The 23,384-nt window shown below is 53.0% G+C and overlaps 1 protein-coding gene across 1 annotated transcript in view; it reads right to left on the bottom strand.

The window, feature by feature from the left end:
• Positions 1-6,524, bottom strand: part of LOC140428683 (myosin-7-like) — a 324,346-nt gene extending 317,822 nt beyond the window's left edge. The window contains exons 1-2 of the mRNA XM_072515412.1: positions 6,361-6,524; positions 2,824-2,927 (exon numbers count right to left, since the gene is read on the bottom strand). Of these exons, the coding sequence (XP_072371513.1) occupies positions 2,824-2,927; positions 6,361-6,457 (201 nt within the window). The 5' untranslated portion in view covers positions 6,458-6,524. The remainder of the gene's footprint in view (positions 1-2,823; positions 2,928-6,360) is intronic.
• Between the last annotated feature and the right edge of the window lie 16,860 nt (positions 6,525-23,384).

Genomic DNA, 23,384 nt, shown 5'->3' with positions numbered 1-23,384 from the left:
AGACCCTCATGGTCTTGTTCCTGCAAGGACTGCACATTGGAGTCTTGCGTTGCTTCTATCATGGAGGCTGTCCACGAGCTCCCTGTGGAGGCTTGTGACTCTGGAGTCACTTCTTGTTCGTGCAAGGACTGCACTCTGGAGTCTTGCGTTTCTGCAATTGTGGAGTCTGTCCACGAGCTTGCTGTGGAGGCTTGTGACACTGGAGTCACTTCTGGTTCATGCGAGGACTGCGCTCTGGAGTCTTGCATGTCTTCTTTCATAGAGTCGGGAACGTTGAGCGGGACGTGGACCACACTCTGTGTGGCAGCAGGGCGCTCTCCGTGTGCTTGCAGCGCTCCCTGTCTGTTAATGTCAGGCTGCAGCATCATCCGGTACTGATAAGTTGGAACGTCATATCTGCTGGATTGAAGATCCTCAAATCCGAAAAATGAATCCGCATCTGCGTCGGATTCAATGTGGGGGCCGCCAATGTGCAACACAAAAGGTTCGTCCGAGTCATAGTCGTATAGGACCACGGAGCTATCATTGGGCTCGCGAGGTCCGGAAACACTGTAAAGATCATCATCGAAGTATTTGAGGTCGGAATCATCGGCTTGTGCGTAGGTAACTGCTTGTCGGAGGGTTCTTCGGAGGTCAAATTCATCTCCTGGGCCAATTTGCGGCAATGTGCTGTCATTCCAGGTGAGGGAAGGTTGTTTTACAGCTTTAACAGATTTTTGTTTTTTTGATTTGGGACGTTTCCCTTTTAAATTGGATTTGGGACATTTCCCTTTTAAATTGGTGCGGGCTGGGGCCTCTGACATCCTGACGCTCGGTATGTAGCACGTAGGAAGCGACTGCGCATGCTCAGATCGCTGTTCCTTTACCGATGGCCGTTTTCTTGACTGCGCATGCGCAGCATCTCGCGCATGCGCAAACGAAACTTCCGGTTCTGCGCACTGCTCGCGCAACTGTGCTAGCGTTATACCTTTAGCAAGATGGCCGCCGACCTCGACCCAGCCCTCTCTCAGGCCCGGGATTTCGGCCTCTGGGAATTCGGGCTCCGGGATCCCAGCCACGAGGTGAGTACTGCAGCTTTTCTTACCTTTACTTGCCGATTGGATTGCGTTTTCTTCACAGTACTTGGAGAATTTGTCCAGGACTGCCTGGTAATCGTACCTTTGCTGCCTCCTGAAGAACCTGAACCTTGTGAATATTTCTCTTAACTTGCACCGGCGATGGTGAGGAGAAATTCAATTTTTTCGCTATCATCCAGGTCTTGGAGTTCAGCTGCCACCAGGAACAATTCGAACATTTGCCGGAATCGCCGCCAGTTTTCGCGGAGGTCGCCGTGGCACTGGAGCGGCTGCGGAACCGGGAGCTCTATCATTTTGCCTGGGCACTGCTGGTTGTCTGTGTACACTGAGGTATGCCGGCAGGTATCGATCCACTCCTGTACCATGTGGTGTTGGGTGCTCTGGTGCACAGATGAGCCAACACAGTTGTATGTGGTACAACTCTATTTTATTTTAACTCTTATAATACAGTTCGTTCTGGATACTCTGCACGTGCTGTCTCCCTGAGTGTGTTTGGCAATAGATGTGTCCTGGTTCTCCTCTGCAGCTAATACTGACCACCGGGGGTCGTGTCTGTGCTTTTATATCTTTCTGTGATTGGTTGTGGTGTTGTGTGTTCTGATTTGTCTGTTGGTGTGTCTATCGTGATGTGTGTGTTTGAATATCATGACAAGAAAGTGCCAGTGGCTACGTCACTAAATGGTGCAGAATTGTAGACATTGAGGGTGTCCTCAGGATGGGAGAATTCCTCCCCCAGGATATTGATTCCAGGGGAAGGCCCACCACTGGCCTTGCCGCAGCCTGATTGGCTCCCAAAATGAGAGAAGATGGCTGTCACAGCAGCTCTCCAGCTGGAGGTCAGACCCACAGCTCGTCCCTGGTTAACCCAGCTTCCTTCGTCACAGATACTGCCTGAGGAATTTGCAGCATTTTCTGTTTTTATTCCCGATATCCAGCTCCTGGAGCATTTTCATTTTGGATCCAACACTGGAGGCTGCATAAAGAGTCTCAAAGATTTGAGATATGAGACTAGACAAGAGAAAGAAGATTTCCTCAGTCTTTAAACTAATGGGAATTAGCAGTGTACTGAGCTTTACAACATGTTAACCTAGAAGATGATTCAAACTAAACTATGACAGGTGGAGGGCTCGGTCCCTGGAGCCTGGGCTGGAGCTGGGCCTGGTCCCTGGAGCTGGGCCCGATCCCTGGAGCCGGGTCCCTGGAGCTCGGGCTGGAGCCTTGGCTGGAGCCGAACCCGGTCCCTGGAGCCTGGGCTGGAGCTGGGCCCGATCCCTGGAGCTGGGTCTCTGGAGCCTGGGCTGGAGGTGCGCTCAGTCCCTGATGCCTGGGCTGGAGCCTGGGCTGGAGCCTGGGCTGGAGCCGGGTGCCTGGAGCCTGGGCTGGAGCCTGGGCTGGAGCCGGGTGCCTGGAGCCTGGGCTGGAGCTGGGCTGGAGCCTGGGCTGGAGCCTGGGCTGGAGCCGGGTGCCTGGAGCCTGGGCTGGAGCCTGGGCTGGAGCCTGGGTTGGAGCTGGGCTGGAGCCGGGTGCCTGGAGCCTGGGTTGGAGCTGGGCTGGAGCCGGGTGCCTGGAGCCTGGGCTGGAGCTGGGCTCAGTCCCTGGAGCCGGGTCCCTGGAGCCTGGGCTGGAGCTGGGCTGGAGCTGGGCTCAGTCCCTGGAGAGTAGACTTCAAGACAATAATGTTAAAACTCAGATTGATGGACGCAGGACAATATGTGGCCTTGTGCACAGTGGGGTCTTTGACACTTACTTTGCCATTCTTGGTTTCCACGGTGACCTTTCCACCCACTGATTCTTTAATCTCAGCTTCCATGTAAGCTTCCTTGTCATCAGGAACCCAGCAGCGTTTCTTCCCTAAGAGTAACCACAAATTAATTAATACACAGCTTTCATTCCTGCAGGAATACAAGGATAGTTTCTGCATTGAGGAGATGTGAGTGTGAAGTTGGAAGGAGAGGTTGGTGGGCTATTGAAACAGCCAATGAGATCCTTGGCTTTGTTAACAGAGGCAGAGAGGCGGAAAGTTAAGCTGAATCTTTCCAAACAGCCCCCAGCGAGAGACTGTGCCCAACACTGACCCAGCGAGAGACTGTGCCCAACACTGACCCAGCGAGAGACTGTGCCCAACACTGACCCAGCGAGAGACTGTGCCCAACACTGGCCCAGCGAGAGACTGTGCCCAACTCTGACCCAGCGAGAGACTGTGCCCAACACTGACCCAGCGAGAGACTGTGCCCAACACTGACCCAGCGAGAGACTGTGCCCAACACTGACCCAGCGAGAGACTGTGCCCAACACTGACCCAGCGAGAGACTGTGCCCAACACTGGCCCAGCGAGAGACTGTGCCCAACACTGACCCAGCGAGAGACTGTGCCCAACACTGACCCAGCGAGAGACTGTGCCCAACACTGGCCCAGCGAGAGACTGTGCCCAACACTGACCCAGTGAGAGACTGTGCCCAACACTGGCCCAGCGAGAGACTGTGCCCAACACTGACCCAGCGAGAGACTGTGCCCAACACTGGCCCAGCGAGAGACTGTGTCCAACACTGACCCAGCGAGAGACTGTGCCCAACACTGACCCAGTGAGAGACTGTGCCCAACACTGACCCAGTGAGAGACTATGCCCAACACTGGCCCAGCGAGAGACTGTGCCCAACACTGACCCAGTGAGAGACTGTGCCCAACACTGGCCCAGCGAGAGACTGTGCCCAACACTGACCCAGCGAGAGACTGTGCCCAACACTGGCCCAGCGAGAGACTGTGTCCAACACTGACCCAGCGAGAGACTGTGCCCAACACTGACCCAGTGAGAGACTGTGCCCAACACTGACCCCAGAGAGAGACTGTGCCCAACACTGACCCCAGAGAGAGACTGTGCCCAACACTGACCCAGTGAGAGACTGTGCCCAACACTGGCCCAGCGAGAGACTGTGCCCAACACTGACCCCAGCGAGAGACTGTGCCCAACACTGACCCAGTGAGAGACTGTGCCCAACACTGGACACCATGCTTTAGGGATGTCCTGTCATCGGAAAGGGTCAGAGGCAGTTTACTGTCTGGGAGTGAACAGATAAAGTTCAACATGGAGACGTGTGAGGTGATGCGTTTTGGTGGGAGGAACATGGAGAGACAATGGGGGCGATTCTGACCCCACGCCCTCTGTCAGTGATAAACGCGGCGTGGGCTCAAAATCAGGAGGGAATCAAAACACACGATTCTCTCCGGCATGAATGGGATTTGCCATATCCCCCCCCGCCCTCAGTGGAGAATGTACATCCCAGCACGAGAGCCCAGGATCCTAATTTTAAACATTAGCATATCATTAGTGAGAACTCACTCCAGACCGTCCCCCTCGGGGGTTACTGAACGGGCACTGGCGCGGTTTCACGCCAACACCATTTACAACAGATTTACATAACCATGAACCTGGTGACCTCGCCCCGGAGGGGGGTGGGGAGTGGGGGGGTGGGGAGTGGTGGGGGGCATCGGCCTCTCTCCAGCCCTTGGCCTCCTCATCATTGGAGTAGAGTGGCAGCAATGAGAGGTCTGGGCGTCGATGCTGTGAGGGGGGGGATGGGGGGGTTACGTCCGAGTGTGAGCAGGGTTCGCGACGCCCGATGCCATGAAGGGAGGAGGATCTGCTGGTGATCAGGGTGGAGTTTAATGAACAAGTGATTGTTCACAGTGCTGGAGGGACAGAGGCCTGTTGCTGTGCTCTATCTTAACGCGTGTCTATGGTCACCCCATGCCCACTCGGTGCTGGGAGATTCTTCCTCACGCTGCGTCTGTGTGCATCCCCAGGACCCACAGCTGAGGGTGAGCTGGGCTGCTTCCTCCCACACCCCCTGGGGGTCCTGGGCCGTGAGCATTCAGGCCCACTTTCTGGGTGATACCCTGGGTGTGTGGGGCTGGAGGTGTGTCACTGGGAGGGGGGCGGTCCCCTGGCTGGAGGGCCCTGGGCCCTGGGCTGTGCTCCTGCCGATCCACTTCCTTTAGGCCCGGAGGGCCCCGGAACTCCACTATGGGATAGACGGGCACCTGGAGTGTGATCCTGAAGCCCTGCGGATGTGGGAGCGGCAGAACTCCAGGGTCACTGGACTGGGACTGTGGCCAAGAGCCCTCAATGGGCAGACATTCTTCTCCACAAACCCCACAGCAACTCAGCAAAGACCAGGGATTAAACTTGGAGTCTTCCACACCCACTCCTGCCCTCACTCCCTCCCTCACTCTCCCTCCGCTCCCTCACTCTCCCTCCGCTCCCTCACTCTCCCTCCCTCACTCCCCATCTGCCCTCTCACTCTCGCCCACACTCACCCTCTGCTCCCTCACTCCCTCCCTTACACACTCCCTCCCTCACTCCCCCTCTGCCCTCTCACTTTGCCTCTGCCCCCTCACTCCCTCCCTCACTCCCCCTCTGCTCCCTCACTCTCCCTCTGCTCCCTCACTCCCTCCCTCACTCCCTCCCTCACTCCCCCTCTGCCCCCTCACTCCTCCTCTGCCCCCTCACTCCCTCCCCCTATTCTCCCTCACTCCCTCCCTCACTCCCCCTCTGCTCCCTCACTCCCCATCTGTTCCTTCACTCCCACCCTCACTCCCCCTCTGCCCCCTCACTCCCCCTCTGCCCCCTCCGCTCCCTCATTCACACCCTCACTCCCTCCCTCACTCCCCCTCTGCCCCCTCACTCCCCCTCTGCCCCCTCCGCTCCCTCATTCCCCCTCACTCCCTCCCTCACTCCCCCTCTGCTCCCTCACTCCCCATCTGTTCCTTCACTCCCTCCCTCACTCCCCCTCTGCCCCCTCCGCTCCCTCATTCACACCCTCACTCCCTCCCTCACTCCCCCTCTGCCCCCTCACTCCCCCTCCGCTCCCTCATTCCCCCCTCACTTCCTCCCTCACTCCCCCTCTGCTCCCTCACTCCCCATCTGTTCCTTCACTCCCTCCCTCACTCCCCCTCTGCCCCCTCACTCCCCCTCTGCCCCCTCCGCTCCCTCATTCCCACCCTCACTCCCTCCCTCACTCCCCCTCTGCCCCCTCACTCCCCCTCTGCCCCCTCCGCTCCCTCATTCCCCCCTCACTCCCCCTCTGCTCCCTCACTCCCCCTCCACTCCCTCACTCCCCCTCCACTCCCTCACTCCCCCTCCACCCCCTCACTCTCCCTCCACCCCCTCACTCTCCCTCCCTCACTCCCCCTCCGCCCCCTCGCTCCCACCCCCGAAAAACACTGTGGGGACAGGGTGATTGAGTGGATTGTGTATCTGTCACAAGTGATGAACACCTTTCCTTACCGTCAAAGGCAATGGTTTGCAAAACCATTAACTCTTTATCGCTTTTCCTCAGGAACTCCGCAGCCTCTCCAAAATCATCCATAGTGAACATCGACATGGTGATGAACTCACTGAGCAACGCAACTCAGCAACTGGACAGAGATTGATTGATGCTCAGATAGATCAGGACTGTGGGGGAGAAAGAGTGAGAATTGAAGGTATTTCCCGCCGACTGAATTGACCACTTTCTGTCACACTGTCTCCCAAATAAACCTCTGTGTCTTGAGATTCATATCCCATGAATTATTCCTCTATCCACTGGTTCTACTGGTTTTGAAGTCAGTGCAGCACAAGAAGTTATTGGCCCATTGAGTCTGTGCAAACATTACCAGATATTGTGCATATTGTGCAAGTTTGTATTAATTGTCCACCAGATCTGGTTTTCATCCCTCATGTTTACACTCGCTTCCGGAGTGCTGACAGTACCACACTCTTACTGTTGGACATAACTTAACTTGTTCTCAGGTGGGGCTGCTGATATTCTGCAGTGATTAACTCACCTCCTGACCCCCTCGCCTGTCCACCATCTACAAGGCACAAGCCAGGAGTGTGATGGAATACTCTCCACTTGCCTGGATGAGTGCAGCTTCAACAACACACAAGAAGCTCGACACCATCCAGGACAAAGCAGCCGCTTGATTAGCTCCCCATCCACAAACATTCACTCCCTCCACCACTGACGAACAGTATCAGCCGTGTGTCCCATCTATAAAATGCACTGCAGTAACTCACCAAGGTTCCTTCGACAGCACCTTCCAAACCCACGTCCTCCACCATCTAGAAGGACAAGAGCAGCAGATACCTGGGAACCCCACCACCTGGAGGTTCCCCTCCAAGTCACTCAACACCCTGACTTGGAAATATATCGCCGTTCCTTCACTGTCGCTGGGGCAACATCCTGCAACACCCTCCCTAACAGCACAGTGGGTGCACCTACATCTCATGGACTGCAACGGTTCAAGAAGGCAGCTCACCACCACCTTCTTGATGGCAATTAGGGCTGAGCGTCCGTGACCAGGTTATTGCTGAGTAAGTGCTGCTTGATAGCACTGTTGATGATTCCTTCCAACACTTTACTGATGATGGAGAGGAGACTGGTAGGGCGGTAATTGGCTGGGTTGGATTTGTCCTGTTTCTTGTGTACAGGACACACCTGGGCAATTTTACACATTACTGGGTAGATGCCAGTGTTGTAGCTGTACTGGAACAGCTTGGCTAGGGGTGCGACAAATTCTGGAGCACAAATCTTCAGTACTATTGCCAGAATATTGTCAGGGCCCTTAGCTGTTGCAGTTTAGAAATGCAGTCCTCACAGCTTTTCTGGGGAGGAACCTTACTGTATTTCAACTCTGCTTTCAGTTCATGATTTGTATTTAGGCCTCTGTAGTTTCAGAAATACAGCGCTCAGAAAAATTTGGAGATAATGCAGTTTAATCAGAAAGCATATACGGAAATGGAATCTGAGTGTATATCAGCGGATTATTACATTAGAAATAATGTATTGATGAGGAAGTGGAGACCTTTACATATTCAGGCAGATGAGAAATGGGCAGAAGTTCATCAAGTGGTATTGCCGGTGGGTTATAGAAAGGAGGTTTAGCGGGAGCGCACGAGGTTCCAGTAGGGGGTCATTTAGGAGTAAGAAAACCTCAAGCAAAAATATTTTTGTTGGCCTGGACTGCGTAAGGATGTAGTTGAATTTTACCGTACATGTCACACGTCAGGTAGTAGGAAAACCTCAGGCAGTAATCAAATCAGCACCGTTAATGCCCAGTCCAGCATTCAAGGAACATTTTACTGGGGTCCTAATTGATTGTTTGGGAATCAGTATCTGTTGACCATAATGGACGTGTCTACTAGATTTCCAGAGGCCATTCCAGTCAGAAACATCACAGCTATGAGGGTTGTAGAGGAGTTAACCTAATTTGTTACCACATATGAAATACTAAAGGAAGTTTAATCAGATCAGGGATTCACTTTTATGTCGAGGTTATTCAATGAAGTTATAGATAGTTGGGGAATAAAGCAATTTAACTCAACGGCAGAATCACAAGGGGCATTAAAATGGTGGCACCAAACTTCAAAGACCATGTTGAGGGCCTTTGGTCAGGATGATCCAGAGGATTGGGATAAAGGAATTCCATTTGTACTGTTTGCAATTAGGGATGCACCTAATTCAGTCCATTCAAATTGATTTTTGGCCATGAGGTGAGAGGACCACTTATACCGATCAAAGAGAAATCGATGAATCAGCGGTCGGAGATTACGTTGTTGGGCTTTAGGGCGGCACGGTGGCACAGTGGTTAGCACTGCTGCCTCACAGTGCCAGGGACCTGGGTTCGATTCCTGCCTCGGGTGACTGTCTGTGCGGAGTCTGCACCTTCTCCCCGTGTGTGCGTGGGTTTCCTCCGGGTGCTCCGGTTTCCTCCCACAGTCCAAAGATGTGCAGGTCAGGTGGATTGGCCACGATAAATTGCCCTTAGTGCTCAAAAGGTTAGGTGGGGTTACGAGAGAGTGGGCCTAGGTAGGATGCTCTTTCAGAGGGTTGGTGTAGCTTAATGGGCCAAATGGCCCCCTTGCTTCTATGAGAGATTCATTAGGACTTGGCTGGAAAGTATTTAAAATTGTCACAGAAATTAATGTAAAAAGAGGTGGATAAGATATCAAAATTTTGTAGTTTTGTTAGTGGGGCTTTTGTAACGACAAATGGTCTGTATCAGTTTCATGCCATTTGTATTGAAGAACGTACAACAAAGACTAAACCAACAGTCACTTCTGACTGAACAATTGTGCCGTCTACATTGTCGGTTTGGTGATGTTCAGTCAAACGTGGAAGAAGCAGTCGGAACAATTAAAAGAATTATTCGATCAACTCTCGGAGGCAGGACTGGTGATAAACTTGGCTAAAAGTGAATTTGCGAAAATTCAAGTCACATTCTGAGGCCAGACAATTGGACATTTGTCAATCAGCCCCACGGACTGTGAAAACAGGAGCTGGTGGGGAGTTTCCAATACCACCGATGAGGTAGAAGGTCGGAGATTTCTGAGCAGGACTGGTTTCTGCCGGAATTCATGCCAAATTCCAGCAGCCTGGTCACTCCACTGACAGACTGAAAAAGGCCAGGAAATTTCAGTGGACGTCAGGAGGCATTTGATAATCTGAAAATTGCGTTAACCACCGCACCAGTGTTGATGACACCTAATTATGCCGAGCAACTTAAGGTGTTACAGGAAGACGATGAAAGAATCGAAAGACCTGTTGATTATTTTTCTCGGAAACTAAATATTCATCAAAATAAATATTTGACCATCGCGAAGGAGATGCTGAGTTTGGTTTGGGGTTCCAACATTTTGACATTTGTATTGCTAACGATTCATTGCGCCAATTGTACATACAGACCATAATCCAGGAAAACTTTTGGAAAAGTTTAAGGATCAAAATGCAAGACTGGTGGGATGGAATTTATTGTTACAAACATTTAACCTAATAATTATACATGTAGTAGAAATAGAAAACGTGATTGCAGATGCTTTATCACCACTTTAATATGTGAGAAGACTGAAATATTCGAAGGTGGAAAAGAAAGACTGAAATGGACTATACTCACATTTACGTTTGCTTGTCCAAAATGTCACAGTCCGAGCACTCGGTCACTGTGTCCGAGCCCTCGGTCACTGTGTCCGTGCCCTCGGTCTCCGTGTCCGTGCCCTCGGTCTCTGTGTCCGAACCCTCGGTCACTGTGTCGGAGCCCTCGGTCACTGTGTCGGAGCCCTCGGTCACTGTGTCCGAACCCTCGGTCACTGTGTCCGTGCCCTCGGTCACTGTGTCCGAGCCCACGGTCACTGTGTCCTAGCCCTCGGACACTGTGTCCGGACCCTATCGGTCACTGTGTCCGAGCCCTCGGTCACTGTGTCCGAGCCCTCGGTCACTGTGTCCGTGCCCTCGTTCACTGTGTCCGAGCCCTCGGTCACTGTGTCCGAGCCCTCGGTCACTTTGTCCGAACCCTCGGTCACTGCGTCGGAGCCCTCGGTCACTGTGTCCGGACCCTCGGTCACTGTGTCCGAGCCCTCGGTCACTGTGTCCGAGCCCTCGGTCACTGTGTCCGAGCCCTCGGTCACTGTGTCCGAGCCCTCGGTCACTGTGTCCGAACACTCGGTCACTGTGTCGGGACCCTATCGGCCACTGTGTCCGAGCCCTCGGTCACTGTGTCCGAGCCCTCGGTCACTGTGTCCGAGCCCTCGGTCACTGTGTCCGGACCCTATCGGTCACTGTGTCCGAGCCCTCGGTCACTGTGTCCGTGCCCTCGGTCACTGTGTCCGAGCCCTCGGTCACTGTGTCCGGACCCTATCGGTCACTGTGTCCGGACCCTATCGGTCACTGTGTCCGAGCCCTCGGTCACTGTGTCCGTGCCCTCGGTCACTGTGTCCGAGCCCTCGGTCACTGTGTCCGAACCCTCGGTCACTGTGTCGGAGCCCTCGGTCACTGTATCCTAGCCCTCGGTCACTGTGTCCGGACCCTATCGGTCACTGTGTCCGGACCCTATCGGTCACTGTGTCCGAGCCCTCGGTCACTGTGTCCGTGCCCTCGGTCACTGTGTCCGAGCCCTCGGTCACTGTGTCCGAGCCCTCGGTCACTGTGTCCGTGCCCTCAGTCACTGTGTCCGAGCCCTCGGTCACTGTGTCGGAGCCCTCGGTCACTGTGTCGGAGCCCTCGGTCACTGTGTCGGAGCCCTCGGTCACTGTGTCGGAGCCCTCGGTCACTGTGTCCGTGCCCTCGGTCACTGTGTCCGTGCCCTCGGTCACTGTATCCTAGCCCTCGGTCACTGTGTCCGAGCCCAATGTCACTGTGTCCGGGCCCTCGGTCACTGTGTCCGGACCCTATCGGTCACTGTGTCCGAGCCCTCGGTCACTGTGTCCGAGCCCTCGGTCACTGTGTCCGGACCCTATCGGTCACTGTGTCCGAGCCCTCGGTCACTGTGTCCGAGCCCTCGGTCACTGTGTCCGAGCCCTCGGTCACTGTGTCCGAGCCCTCGGTCACTGTGTCCGAGCCCTCGGTCACTGCTTCGGAGCCCTCGGTCACTGTATCCTAGCCCTCGGTCACTGTGTCCGAGCCCTCGGTCACTGTGTACGAGCCCTCGGTCACTGTGTCCGGACCCTATCGGTCACTGTGTCCGAGCCCTCGGTCACTGTGTCCGAGCCCTCGGTCACTGTGTCCGGACCCTCGGTTACTGTGTCGGAACCCTCGGTTACTGTGTCGGAACCCTCGGTCACTGTGTCCGAGCCCTCGGTTACTGTGTCCGAGTCCTCGGTCACTGTGTCCGGACCCTATCGGTCACCGTGTCCGAACCCTCGGTCACCGTGTCCGTGCCCTCGGTCACCGTGTCCGAGCCCTCGGTCACTGTGTCCGAACCCTCGGTCACTGCGTCGGAGCCCTCGGTCACTGTGTCCGAGCCCTCGGTCACTGTGTCCGGACCCTATCGGTCACTGTGTCCGAAGCCTCGGTCACTGAGTCCGAGCCCACGGTCACTGTGACCGTGCCCTCGGTCACTGTGTCCGTGCCCTCGGTCACTGAGTCCGAACCCTCGGTCACTGCATCCCAGCCCTCGGTCACTGTGTGCAAGCCCTCGGTCACTGTGTCCGGACCCTATCGGTCACTGTGTCCGAGCCCTCGGTCACTGTGTCCGGACCCTATCGGTCACTGTATCCTTGCCCTCGGTCACTGGGTCCGACCCCTTGGTCACTGTGTCCGAGCCCTCGGTCACTGAGTCCGAGCCCACGGTCACTGTGTCCGTGCCCTCGGTCACTGAGTCCGAACCCTCGGTCACTGTGTCGGAGCCCTCGGTCACTGTGTCCGAACCCTCGGTCACTGTGTCCGTGCCCTCGGTCACTGTGTCCGAGCCCACGGTCACTGTGTCCTAGCCCTCGGACACTGTGTCCGGACCCTATCGGTCACTGTGTCCGAGCCCTCGGTCACTGTGTCCGAGCCCTCGGTCACTGTGTCCGTGCCCTCGTTCACTGTGTCCGAGCCCTCGGTCACTGTGTCCGAGCCCTCGGTCACTGTGTCCGAACCCTCGGTCACTGCGTCGGAGCCCTCGGTCACTGTGTCCGGACCCTCGGTCACTGTGTCCGAGCCCTCGGTCACTGTGTCCGAGCCCTCGGTCACTGTGTCCGAGCCCTCGGTCACTGTGTCCGAGCCCTCGGTCACTGTGTCCGAGCCCTCGGTCACTGTGTCCGAACACTCGGTCACTGTGTCGGGACCCTATCGGCCACTGTGTCCGAGCCCTCGGTCACTGTGTCCGAGCCCTCGGTCACTGTGTCCGAGCCCTCGGTCACTGTGTCCGGACCCTATCGGTCACTGTGTCCGAGCCCTCGGTCACTGTGTCCGTGCCCTCGGTCACTGTGTCCGAGCCCTCGGTCACTGTGTCCGGACCCTATCGGTCACTGTGTCCGGACCCTATCGGTCACTGTGTCCGAGCCCTCGGTCACTGTGTCCGTGCCCTCGGTCACTGTGTCCGAGCCCTCGGTCACTGTGTCCGAACCCTCGGTCACTGTGTCGGAGCCCTCGGTCACTGTATCCTAGCCCTCGGTCACTGTGTCCGGACCCTATCGGTCACTGTGTCCGGACCCTATCGGTCACTGTGTCCGAGCCCTCGGTCACTGTGTCCGTGCCCTCGGTCACTGTGTCCGAGCCCTCGGTCACTGTGTCCGACCCCTCGGTCACTGTGTCCGTGCCCTCGGTCACTGTGTCCGAGCCCTCGGTCACTGTGTCGGAGCCCTCGGTCACTGTGTCGGAGCCCTCGGTCACTGTGTCGGAGCCCTCGGTCACTGTGTCCGTGCCCTCGGTCACTGTGTCCGTGCCCTCGGTCACTGTATCCTAGCCCTCGGTCACTGTGTCCGAGCCCAATGTCACTGTGTCCGAGCCCTCGGTCACTGTGTCCGGACCCTATCGGTCACTGTGTCCGAGCCCTCGGTCACTGTGTCCGAGCCCTCGGTCACTGTGTCCGGACCCTATCGGTCACTGTGTCCGAGCCCTCGGTCACTGTGTCCGAGCCCTCGGTCACTGTGTCCGAGCCCTCGGTCACTGTGTCCGAGCCCTCGGTCACTGCTTCGGAGCCCTCGGTCACTGTATCCTAGCCCTCGGTCACTGTGTCCGAGCCCTCGGTCACTGTGTACGAGCCCTCGGTCACTGTGTCCGGACCCTATCGGTCACTGTGTCCGAGCCCTCGGTCACTGTGTCCGGACCCTATCGGTCACTGTATCCTTGCCCTCGGTCACTGCGTCGGAGCCCTCGGTCACTGTGTCCGAGCCCTCGGTCACTGTGTCCGGACCCTATCGGTCACTGTGTCCGAAGCCTCGGTCACTGAGTCCGAGCCCACGGTCACTGTGTCCGAGCTCTCGGTCACTGAGTCCGAACCCTCGGTCACTGCATCCCAGCCCTCGGTCACTGTGTGCAAGCCCTCGGTCACTGTGTCCGAGCCCTCGGTCACTGTGTCCGAGCCCTCGGTCACTGTGTCCGGACCCTATCGGTCACTGTGTGCAAGCCCTCGGTCACTGTGTCCGAGCCCTCGGTCACTGTATCCTAGCCCTCGGTCACTGTGTCCGAGCCCTCGGTCACTGTGTCCGAGCCCTCGGTCACTGTGTCCGAGCCCTCGGTCACTGTGTCCGGACCCTATCGGTCACTGTGTCCGAGCCCTCGGTCACTGTGTCCGGACCCTATCGGTCACTGTATCCTTGCCCTCGGTCACTGGGTCCGACCCCTTGGTCACTGTGTCCGAGCCCTCGGTCACTGTGTCCGTGCCCTCGGTCACTGTGTCCGTGCCCTCGGTCACTGAGTCCGAACCCTCGGTCACTGCATCCCAGCCCTCGGTCACTGTGTGCAAGCCCTCGGTCACTGTGTCCGGACCCTATCGGTCACTGTGTCCGAGCCCTCGGTCACTGTGTCCGGACCCTATCGGTCACTGTATCCTTGCCCTTGGTCACTGGGTCTGAGCCCTCGGTCACTGTATCCTTGCCCTCGGTCACTGTGTCCGTGCCCTCGGTCACTGTGTCCTAGCCCTCGGTCACGGTGTCCGGACCCTATCGGTCACTGTGTCCGAGCCCTCGGTCACTGTGTCCGAGCCCTCGGTCACTGTGTCCGTGCCCTCGGTCACTGTGTCCGGACCCTATCGGTCACCGTGTCCGAACCCTCGGTCACCGTGTCCGTGCCCTCGGTCACCGTGTACGAGCCATCGGTCACCGTGTCCGAGCCCTCGGTCACCGTGTCCGAGCCCTCGGTCACCGTGTCCGTGCCCTCGGTCTCCGTGTCCGAGCCCTCGGTCACTGTGTCCGAGCCCTCGGTCACTGTGTCCGAGCCCTCGGTCACTGTGTCCGAGCCCTCGGTCACTGTGTCCGAGCCTTCGGTGTGTGTCCATGCCCTCGGTCACCGTGTCCGTGACCTCGGTCACCGTGTCCGAGCCCTCGGTCACCGTGTCCGTGACCTCGGTCACCGTGTCCGTGCCCTCGGTCTCCGTGTCCGAGCCCTCGGTCACGGTGTCCGTGCCCTCGGTCTCCGTGTCCGTGCCCTCGGTCACTGAGTCCGAGCCCTTGGTGTGTGTCCATGCCCTCGGTCACTGTGTCGGAGCCCTCAGTGCCTGTCGATAATCTAGCAATGATCATGATTAGGAGATACAAACTCCCATCCACTCCAAACATGCAGTTAGCAAAACAAAGTCTCAAACAACAATATAATTCTGGAAAACCATGAGTTTTGTTATGTTCCAACTGTCTCCACCTCTATTTTATCCCTTTGACACCACTCCTCTGAACCCTTCATGTTCATTCTAAGCTCGAAATATTCTATCCGATCCCCTCTCTGCTAGAAATTCAATTCAATGCACTCGCACACCCTCTCAATGCATCTAAAAACTGAGCAACCTCTGCCCTGATTTACCTTCCCTTTGCTCATTAAGAGTGTTGATGGTTTTATTGTCACTGGGTGAGTACCCCGCAGATCCAGGCTAAATGATGGCAGCTGGCGGTATTTAAATTCAATTAATAACATCTGGAATGAAAAGTTAGTCTCATTAATAGAGACGATAGAACTATGGAAGTTCTTAAAAACCCATCTGCTTCACTAAGGAAATCTGCCGTCACCCAGTCTGGTCTACCTGTAACTCCAGATTCACAGAAGGTCTGGTTCACTCTTAACCATTCAGCGAGTTAACAGCTCAAGTTGTAATATTAAATCAACTTTTCAGAAAAGTCAATAAAGCAATGAAATGAAAGAGAAAACATTCCTAGAAGTTAAACTAAAAGGTTGGTGAGACCTAGTTTGTAGTTTATAACAATATGGTGCTGTTTATATCAGTAAAATTACAATTCTCCCTCTGCTTACTGATTTGTAAAACTAAAATAATCCATTTGGATAAATTAGATTTCAATCAGAAACTCAATAATGAACTGACTGGCCGCAACAAAAGTGAGGTAGCAGCCAGTGCAGTGGGAGAGGTGATAACAGACATTGCAAATTTCCACACTTTGTGGATAGATCACAGCTCTGACAAAAACTCCACAAAAACTAAATGACTGCAGGCAAGGAGAATGTGGCTGTCTTAATCTGTATGAACTGTAACAAACAATACACCCTCATCACTGTCCACATACACATCAAAAACATCCTCAGAGCTACAATTCAACCGCCATTGCAATCATTACACTTTATAAAATGGGAATAAAATTAGTGCATCATTTTCCCTGTGTCAGCATTTTTCCTCATGCAATGTCCCTGTTTGGATTTGGTTAGATTATTACTGAAAGGTGTAAGGAAGCATGCTCTACTAACCTTCACTAAAGAGCTCTGACTGAGGTGAAGGCATTTCAGCCCCTTTTATTCCCCCCTCAAGGTCAGTTTGACAAGAGCTATGTCAGAAATCCCTCCGTCCTCCAGCTGATTGGGCCTGGCAGTCTGTCTCAACCACACACAAAAGGCAATCAGCTCCAGCCATCCACACCATAAGTGCTTTATTTTTATTATTGAGCCCCAGCCAGCCCTGGAGAATGAGAAAGGACCCATGACCCTCCCACAACATCGCTTCCTTCATGCAATCCAACACCTTCATATCTCCAGGGAACGTGTTATTTTATATTAAAATGAACCTCTTCTGTGAAACTTGCAGATCCCGCCATGAATTCCATGTTTTATATTTTGAGTCAGTTTCTATGGGCGGAATTTTGCACACCTTCCAGTAATGGGATTTGTGACCATGGGAACGGGAAATTCGGAGAGAGGCCAAATATAGAATTCCCACCGCCGGGATATCAATTAAGAATTTCCCTTCACCGTCTGAACGGCGCACGTCACGCTGACCCATGGCGGCGATTTGAAACATTAACATGTCCTGAATGCTCATTAAAAGCACTAGTCGCTGGAATCACGTTCTCCTCCCAATGACAGGCCCCCCAGCGGGAAATTAGTCTGGTCTCAATCATGTTTGGGAGTGAGGGGTGTGGAGCTGCCCACCCTCACTTCATCATGTCTTTGAGGATGATGCAGACATGAGGATCAAAAGGGTCTGATGGGGTTGGGGGGGAGGGGGCGATGACAGGCAGAGGGGATACGGAGGGTATGATGGGGTTGGAGGGGAGGGGCGATGACAGGCAGAGGGGATACGGAGGGTATGATGGGGTTGGGGGGGGGAGGGGGCGATGACAGGCAGAGGGGAGACGGAGGGTATGATGGGGTTGGAGGGGAGGGGCGATGACAGGCAGAGGGGAGACGGAGGGTATGATGGGGTTGGGGGGGAGGGGGAGGGGCGATGACAGGCAGAGGGGAGACGGAGGGTATGATGGGGTTGGAGGGGAGGGGCGATGACAGGCAGAGGGGAGACGGAGGGTATGATGGGGTTGGGGGGGGGGGGGAGGGGCGATGACAGGCAGAGGGGAGACGGAGGGTATGATGGGGTTGGGGGGGGAGGGGGAGGGGCGATGACAGGCAGAGGGGAGACGGAGGGTATGATGGGGTTGGGGGGGGAGGGGGCAATGACAGGCAGAGGGGATACGGAGGGTATGATGGGGTTGGAGGGGCGATGACAGGTAGAGGGGAGACGGAGGGTATGATGGGGTTGGAGGGGGAGGGGCGATGACAGGCAGAGGGGATACGGAGGGTATGATGGGGTTGGAGGGGCGATGACAGGTAGAGGGGAGACGGAGGGTATGATAGGGTTGGGGGGGCGATGACAGGCAGAGGGGAGACGGAGGGTATGATGGGGTTGGAGGGGGAGGGGCGATGACAGGCAGAGGGGAGACGGAGGGTATGATGGGGTTGGAGGGGCGATGACAGTCAGAGGGGAGACGGAGGGTATGATGGGGTTGGAGGGGGAGGGGCGATGACAGGAGGAGGGGAGACGGAGGGTATGATGGGGTTGGAGGGGGTGATGGCAGATAGAGGGGAGATTGAGGGGGGGAAGGCTGGAGTCCAGTCTGGATGACTAGAAGGCAGACACAGAAGAGGGTAGGTGGGAATTGAACTGGGTGCACAGATTGTGGGATAGGAGGAGGGGGTGTTCCGTTAGTGAGGCACAATAGGGATAATTTGCCCAGAGACTCATGGAGGGGTTGGGGGAGGGAAACATTGTTGCCATCAGTAAAGAAGGAATGGGAGATCTGATTGAAAGACAGTCCAGTCCATCGCCTGGCGCCAGACGTTTGGAGTGAGAGATTAAGACAGTCCCAGGTTTGGCAGGCTATGCCACAGGACTATACACGACACACACTGTAGCCAAGCTCCCAGTGGGGGCATGTCCCGTGTGCTGAATTGGGCTAAGGCACAGTTTGGTGTTCAGGTAGTCTTCATGGTCTCACGGTCAGGGTGATTGGATTGTTTGACTCAGGCCTGAGCTGTCGATAGATGTTCAAGGTCAGGGGAGGCATCTGCAGCTTGTAAATGGGGAAAATTGAATAAATGGGGTTGGGGGCTCGTTGAAGCTCTCTTGGAGGGATTACCTCCGTATGTGGCATTTAAATATGGTGCCCAGATCTTCATCCCTGTGGTGATGTGCCTGTGCACAGTTTTGTATATAGTTGTCTGTCAATGTATATAGTTATTGATGCAACCTCCAACCAGCTGGTGACGATAGAGATCTACCATGTGACTCGAGATATCCGGCAATTGGTAGTAAGTTGTACAAGAGGAGAGTCGCACTAAAAGTAGATCCAGGAGAATTCATTGAATTCATTTATTAGTTACCATTTGTATTATAGTTCGTTAGTTATCTTTCCACATGTTCATCTTGTTAATAAATAATCTTACTAGTCAAAGAACTAGATGTTCTGTGTTGATCTTTACTTCGGCCATAAAACATAACATAACATGGTACCAGGAGTTCAGAGCAATTAAAGATAACAACGGAGAAGATGGGATGAAACAGGCTGAAGAAAAATAAAATTCTCCCACTTACCTGGTAAACTCTGGGCAACTGGAACTCCACGCAAGGAAAGACTGTGAAGTTTAGAGCTGGAAGGTCTGAAGGCACCTCACCAGCTTCAAGCCACCAGTAACGTAGATGAGAATTGGCGTGTTTTTAAGCAGCAATTCAGACTCATGTTGCAGCCCTTGGCCTGCAGCACAGCCTGACGAGAGGCGTATTGTGTTGCCGCTCACGGTAGCAGGTCCTCAAGCCATCAAAATTTATAATACCTTCGCGTTCGACAGCGAAGAGGAAAGCAAGACCTTTAGTGAAGTAATAAAGTGCTTTGATCAGCAATGCACGCCGAAGAAAAATGAAACATATGACTGTTACATATTTCGTACACTTACCCAAAAAGCAGGTGAATCTTTTTAAACGACTTGCAGTTGAAGGCGCAGTCGTGCAATTTTAGTATTTTAAAGTCGTTGATGATCCGCGACCAGATAGTGTTTGGGATATCGAATAACAAGGTACACCAGAGGCTATTAAGGGCAGTAGAGCTTCAATTAGAAAACGCTATCAGGAATTGTCATGCAAGCGAGCTCGCAGCGCAGCAGATTAGACGCTCAACCCGAAACATGTTGCTGACGATCTGGGAGGAGACGGCAGCACCATCACACGGTGACGCAATTCAATAAAAAACCTGGGGCAGGATTCTCCGGTGCCCAACTCCAAAATTATGTTCGGCGACTGGGCGGAGAATGTCTCTGACACTGAGATCGAGGCAGCGCCGGTTGGATGCCGGTCAGCAATGCTCTGTCCCGTCATCAGGACGCTGCCATGGCAACGGCGTTGGCGCTTCATCGGCCGGCCCACCCGCGATGCTCCATCCCTGGTGGGCCGGGCTCCCGACCGCGCAGGACACGTGTGGTCTCAGCTGAGCAGGAACCCGGTGTGGCAGCTGCGGACTGTGTCCAGCACGGCTATACTAAAGAACAAAGAACAAAGAAATGTACAGCACAGGAACAGGCCCTTCGGCCCTCCAAGCCCGTGCTGACCATGCTGCCCGACTAAACTACAATCTTCTACACTTCCTGGGTCCGTATCCCTCTATTCCCATCCTATTCATGTATTTGTCAAGATGCCCCTTAAATGTCACTATCATCCCTGCTTCCACCACCTCCTCCGGCAGCGAGTTCCAGGCACCCACTACCCTCTGCGTAAAAAACTTGCCTCGTACATCTACTCTAAACCTTGCCCCTCTCACCTTAAACCTATGCCCCCTAGTAATTGACCCCTCTACCCTGGGGAAAAGCCTCTGACTATCCACTCTGTCTATGCCCCTCATAATTTTGTATACCTCTATCAGGTCGCCCCTCAACCTCCTTCGTTCCAGTGAGAACAAACCGAGTTTATTCAACCGCTCCTCACAGCTAATGCCCTCCATACCAGGCAACATTCTGGTAAATCTCTTCTGCACCCTCTCTAAAGCCTCCACATCCTTCTGGTAGTGCTCCTGACTATACTCAGTCAGGATTCGTGCCACTGGCCGGGAGGGGGGGGGCTTCCACAAAGACTGGGGGTACTGGTGGGTTTGGAGTCCAGGGGGTGGGCTGTGGGGTTTTGGATGGCGGGTTGGGTTTGCGCACGGCCGGCCCCGTGTTGTACGGCGGGACCGCTGCACATGCTCGGCCCGGGATCCGGCCATTTTCGGTGCGGGAGGCGGGAGTTTCACCTGGTGACGGTGCTAGTCCCTCTCTGCTCCCAGAATCGGTGAGGGTTTCACGCCGATTCTTTGGTCATAAAAGGAGCACACATGCTCCGCTGGCACCGGCACATAGCCGCTGAAATGGAGAATCCAGCCCAGGGTCTCAGTGGCGCCCATTTTAAGCGGCCAACTGGATCCGCAATTTTCTGCAAGCGACGTGACAATCGACATGGGCCACGGTAATGTCCAGCGTTTGGGAAGGTGTGTTCCAAGTGTGGCCGAACAGATCATTGTGCGAAGCAATGTTTTTCGCATCCAGCAGTGGACCAAACGGGATCAGTCAATGTGATTGAAGAGATGTCCATTGAAGACCTGTTTTTCATTGATCTGATTTTGACTAAGGACACGAGGAGTCCGAATATACAGAGTGCAGAAGTCTTACTGACCAGCGGCAATGTTGATGCTGATACCATCAAAGACAGATGGACAATTCTAGTGATGCTGAATGATACATTGATCAAATGGAAGCTCGACACAGGAGTGAGGGCCAACCTTCTCAGTTTGTCTGAATTGAACGGAATGCGAGTTAAACTGAAAGTCGTCAATCAAACAAGACTACTGACAGACTACAATGGGAATGAGATTGAGATGCTGGTGTATGTGAGATCGAAGCTTGGTTACACAAACAAGTGACATCATATAATTTTCCATTGTGGACACGGAACCAGAGTCCACCCTCGAAGCGGACGCGTGTGAGGCCCTGAACCGAGTTGAGAGGCTGCACGTTCCAGCAAGGCAACAGAGGATTATTGCGACTGGCAACGAGATATAACGGTGCAGTTATCTGAAGAGATACAAACAAAAGTCAAAGTGGAGAAAAAAAAACAGATGAAAAGATGGAGGAGCCAAAAGGAACTCAAAAATGAAGATTTGCTCAGTGACTTGACACAGGAACATGATAAACCCATCCTAAAGCATCGACAAGATATAAACGTAAACTGTTCAGAGCCTGGACAGGTAATGAGCTTTACTCTGGAATTTAAGTTTGAACCAAATGAGTATTTGGCAAAAAAGGTACTCGCAAAAACATACCAGATGGAGTTGCAGCCTGGTGGGTCAGACTTTTTCATCTTTAAAATCATGGGCTGCACAAGGTGCAAGATTGACTGGAACAAAGAAAAATCATCACATAAAATCCATTCAAATCAAGCAGAAGCGTCGGGGCTCCGGTTGGACAGATACGAAAACTGCACCAAATAACTCTTTCAATTGTTTTAGTCCTCCTGGGGTTCCAGGACCTGGAGAGCTGGATGAAGGTGCTGCAGAAATTCCATGAGCAGTGTTATATTCACGGGAGAAGCTATTGCAGACGATTATGATGATTACAATGAGGCAAGTGAAGAATCCGATGATGATGATTACAATGAGGAAAGTGAAGAATCCGATGATGATGATTACGATGAGGAAAGTGAAGAATCCAATGATGATGATTACGATGAGGAAAGTGAAGAATCTGATGATGATGATTACAATGAGGAAAGTGAAGAATCCGATGATAATGATTACGATGAGGAAAATGAAGAATCCGATGATGATGATTACGATGATGAAAGTGAAGAATCTGATGATGATGATTACAATGAGGAAAGTGAAGAATCCGATGATAATGATTACGATGAGGAAAATGAAGAATCCGATGATGATGATTACAGTGAGGAAAGTGAAGAATCCGATGACGATTACAGTGATGAAAGTGAAGAATCCGATGATGATGATTACAGTGAAGAAAGTGAAGAATCCGATGATGATGATTACATTGATGAAAGTTAAGAATCCGATGATGATGATTACGATGAGGAAAGTGAAGGATCCGATGATGATGATTACGATGAGGAAAGTGAAGAATCCGATGATGATGATTACAGTGAAGAAAGTGAAGAATCCGATGATGATGATTACACTGAGGAAAGTGAAGAATCCGATGATGATGATTACGATGAGGAAAGTGAAGAATCCGATGATGATGATTACGATGAGGAAAGTGAAGAATCCGATGATGATGATTACAGTGAAGAAAGTGAAGAATCCGATGATGATGATTACATTGATGAAAGTTAAGAATCCGATGATGATGATTACAATGAGGAAAGTGAAGAATCCGATGATGATGATTACGATGAAGAAAGTGAAGAATCTGATGATGATGATTACGATGAGGAAAGTGAAGAATCTGATGATGATGATTACAGTGAAGAAAGTGAAGAATCTCATGATGATGATTACATTGATGAAAGTGAAGAATCCGATGATGATGATTACGATGAGGAAAGTGAAGAATCCTTTGATGATGATTACATTGATGAAAGTGAAGAATCCGATGATGATGATTACGATGAGGAAAGTGAAGAATCTGATGATGATGATTACAATGATGAAAGTGAAGAATCCGATGATGATGATTACGATGAGGAAAGTGAAGAATCTGATGATGATGATTACAGTGAAGAAAGTGAAGAATCCGATGATGATGATTACATTGATGAAAGTTAAGAATCCGATGATGATGATTACAATGAGGAAAGTGAAGAATCCGATGATGATGATTACGATGAAGAAAGTGAAGAATCTGATGATGATGATTACGATGAGGAAAGTGAAGAATCTGATGATGATGATTACAGTGAAGAAAGTGAAGAATCTCATGATGATGATTACATTGATGAAAGTGAAGAATCCGATGATGATGATTACGATGAGGAAAGTGAAGAATCCTTTGATGATGATTACATTGATGAAAGTGAAGAATCCGATGATAATGATTACGATGAGGAAAGTGAAGAATCTGATGATGATGATTACAATGATGAAAGTGAAGAATCCGATGATGATGATTA

Source organism: Scyliorhinus torazame, chromosome 8, assembly GCF_047496885.1.
Source record: "Scyliorhinus torazame isolate Kashiwa2021f chromosome 8, sScyTor2.1, whole genome shotgun sequence".
Classification (NCBI taxonomy): Eukaryota; Metazoa; Chordata; class Chondrichthyes; order Carcharhiniformes; family Scyliorhinidae; genus Scyliorhinus; species Scyliorhinus torazame.
The sequence above is the reverse complement of the archived record's forward strand: the minus strand, read 5'-3'. Positions and strand labels throughout refer to the sequence as shown.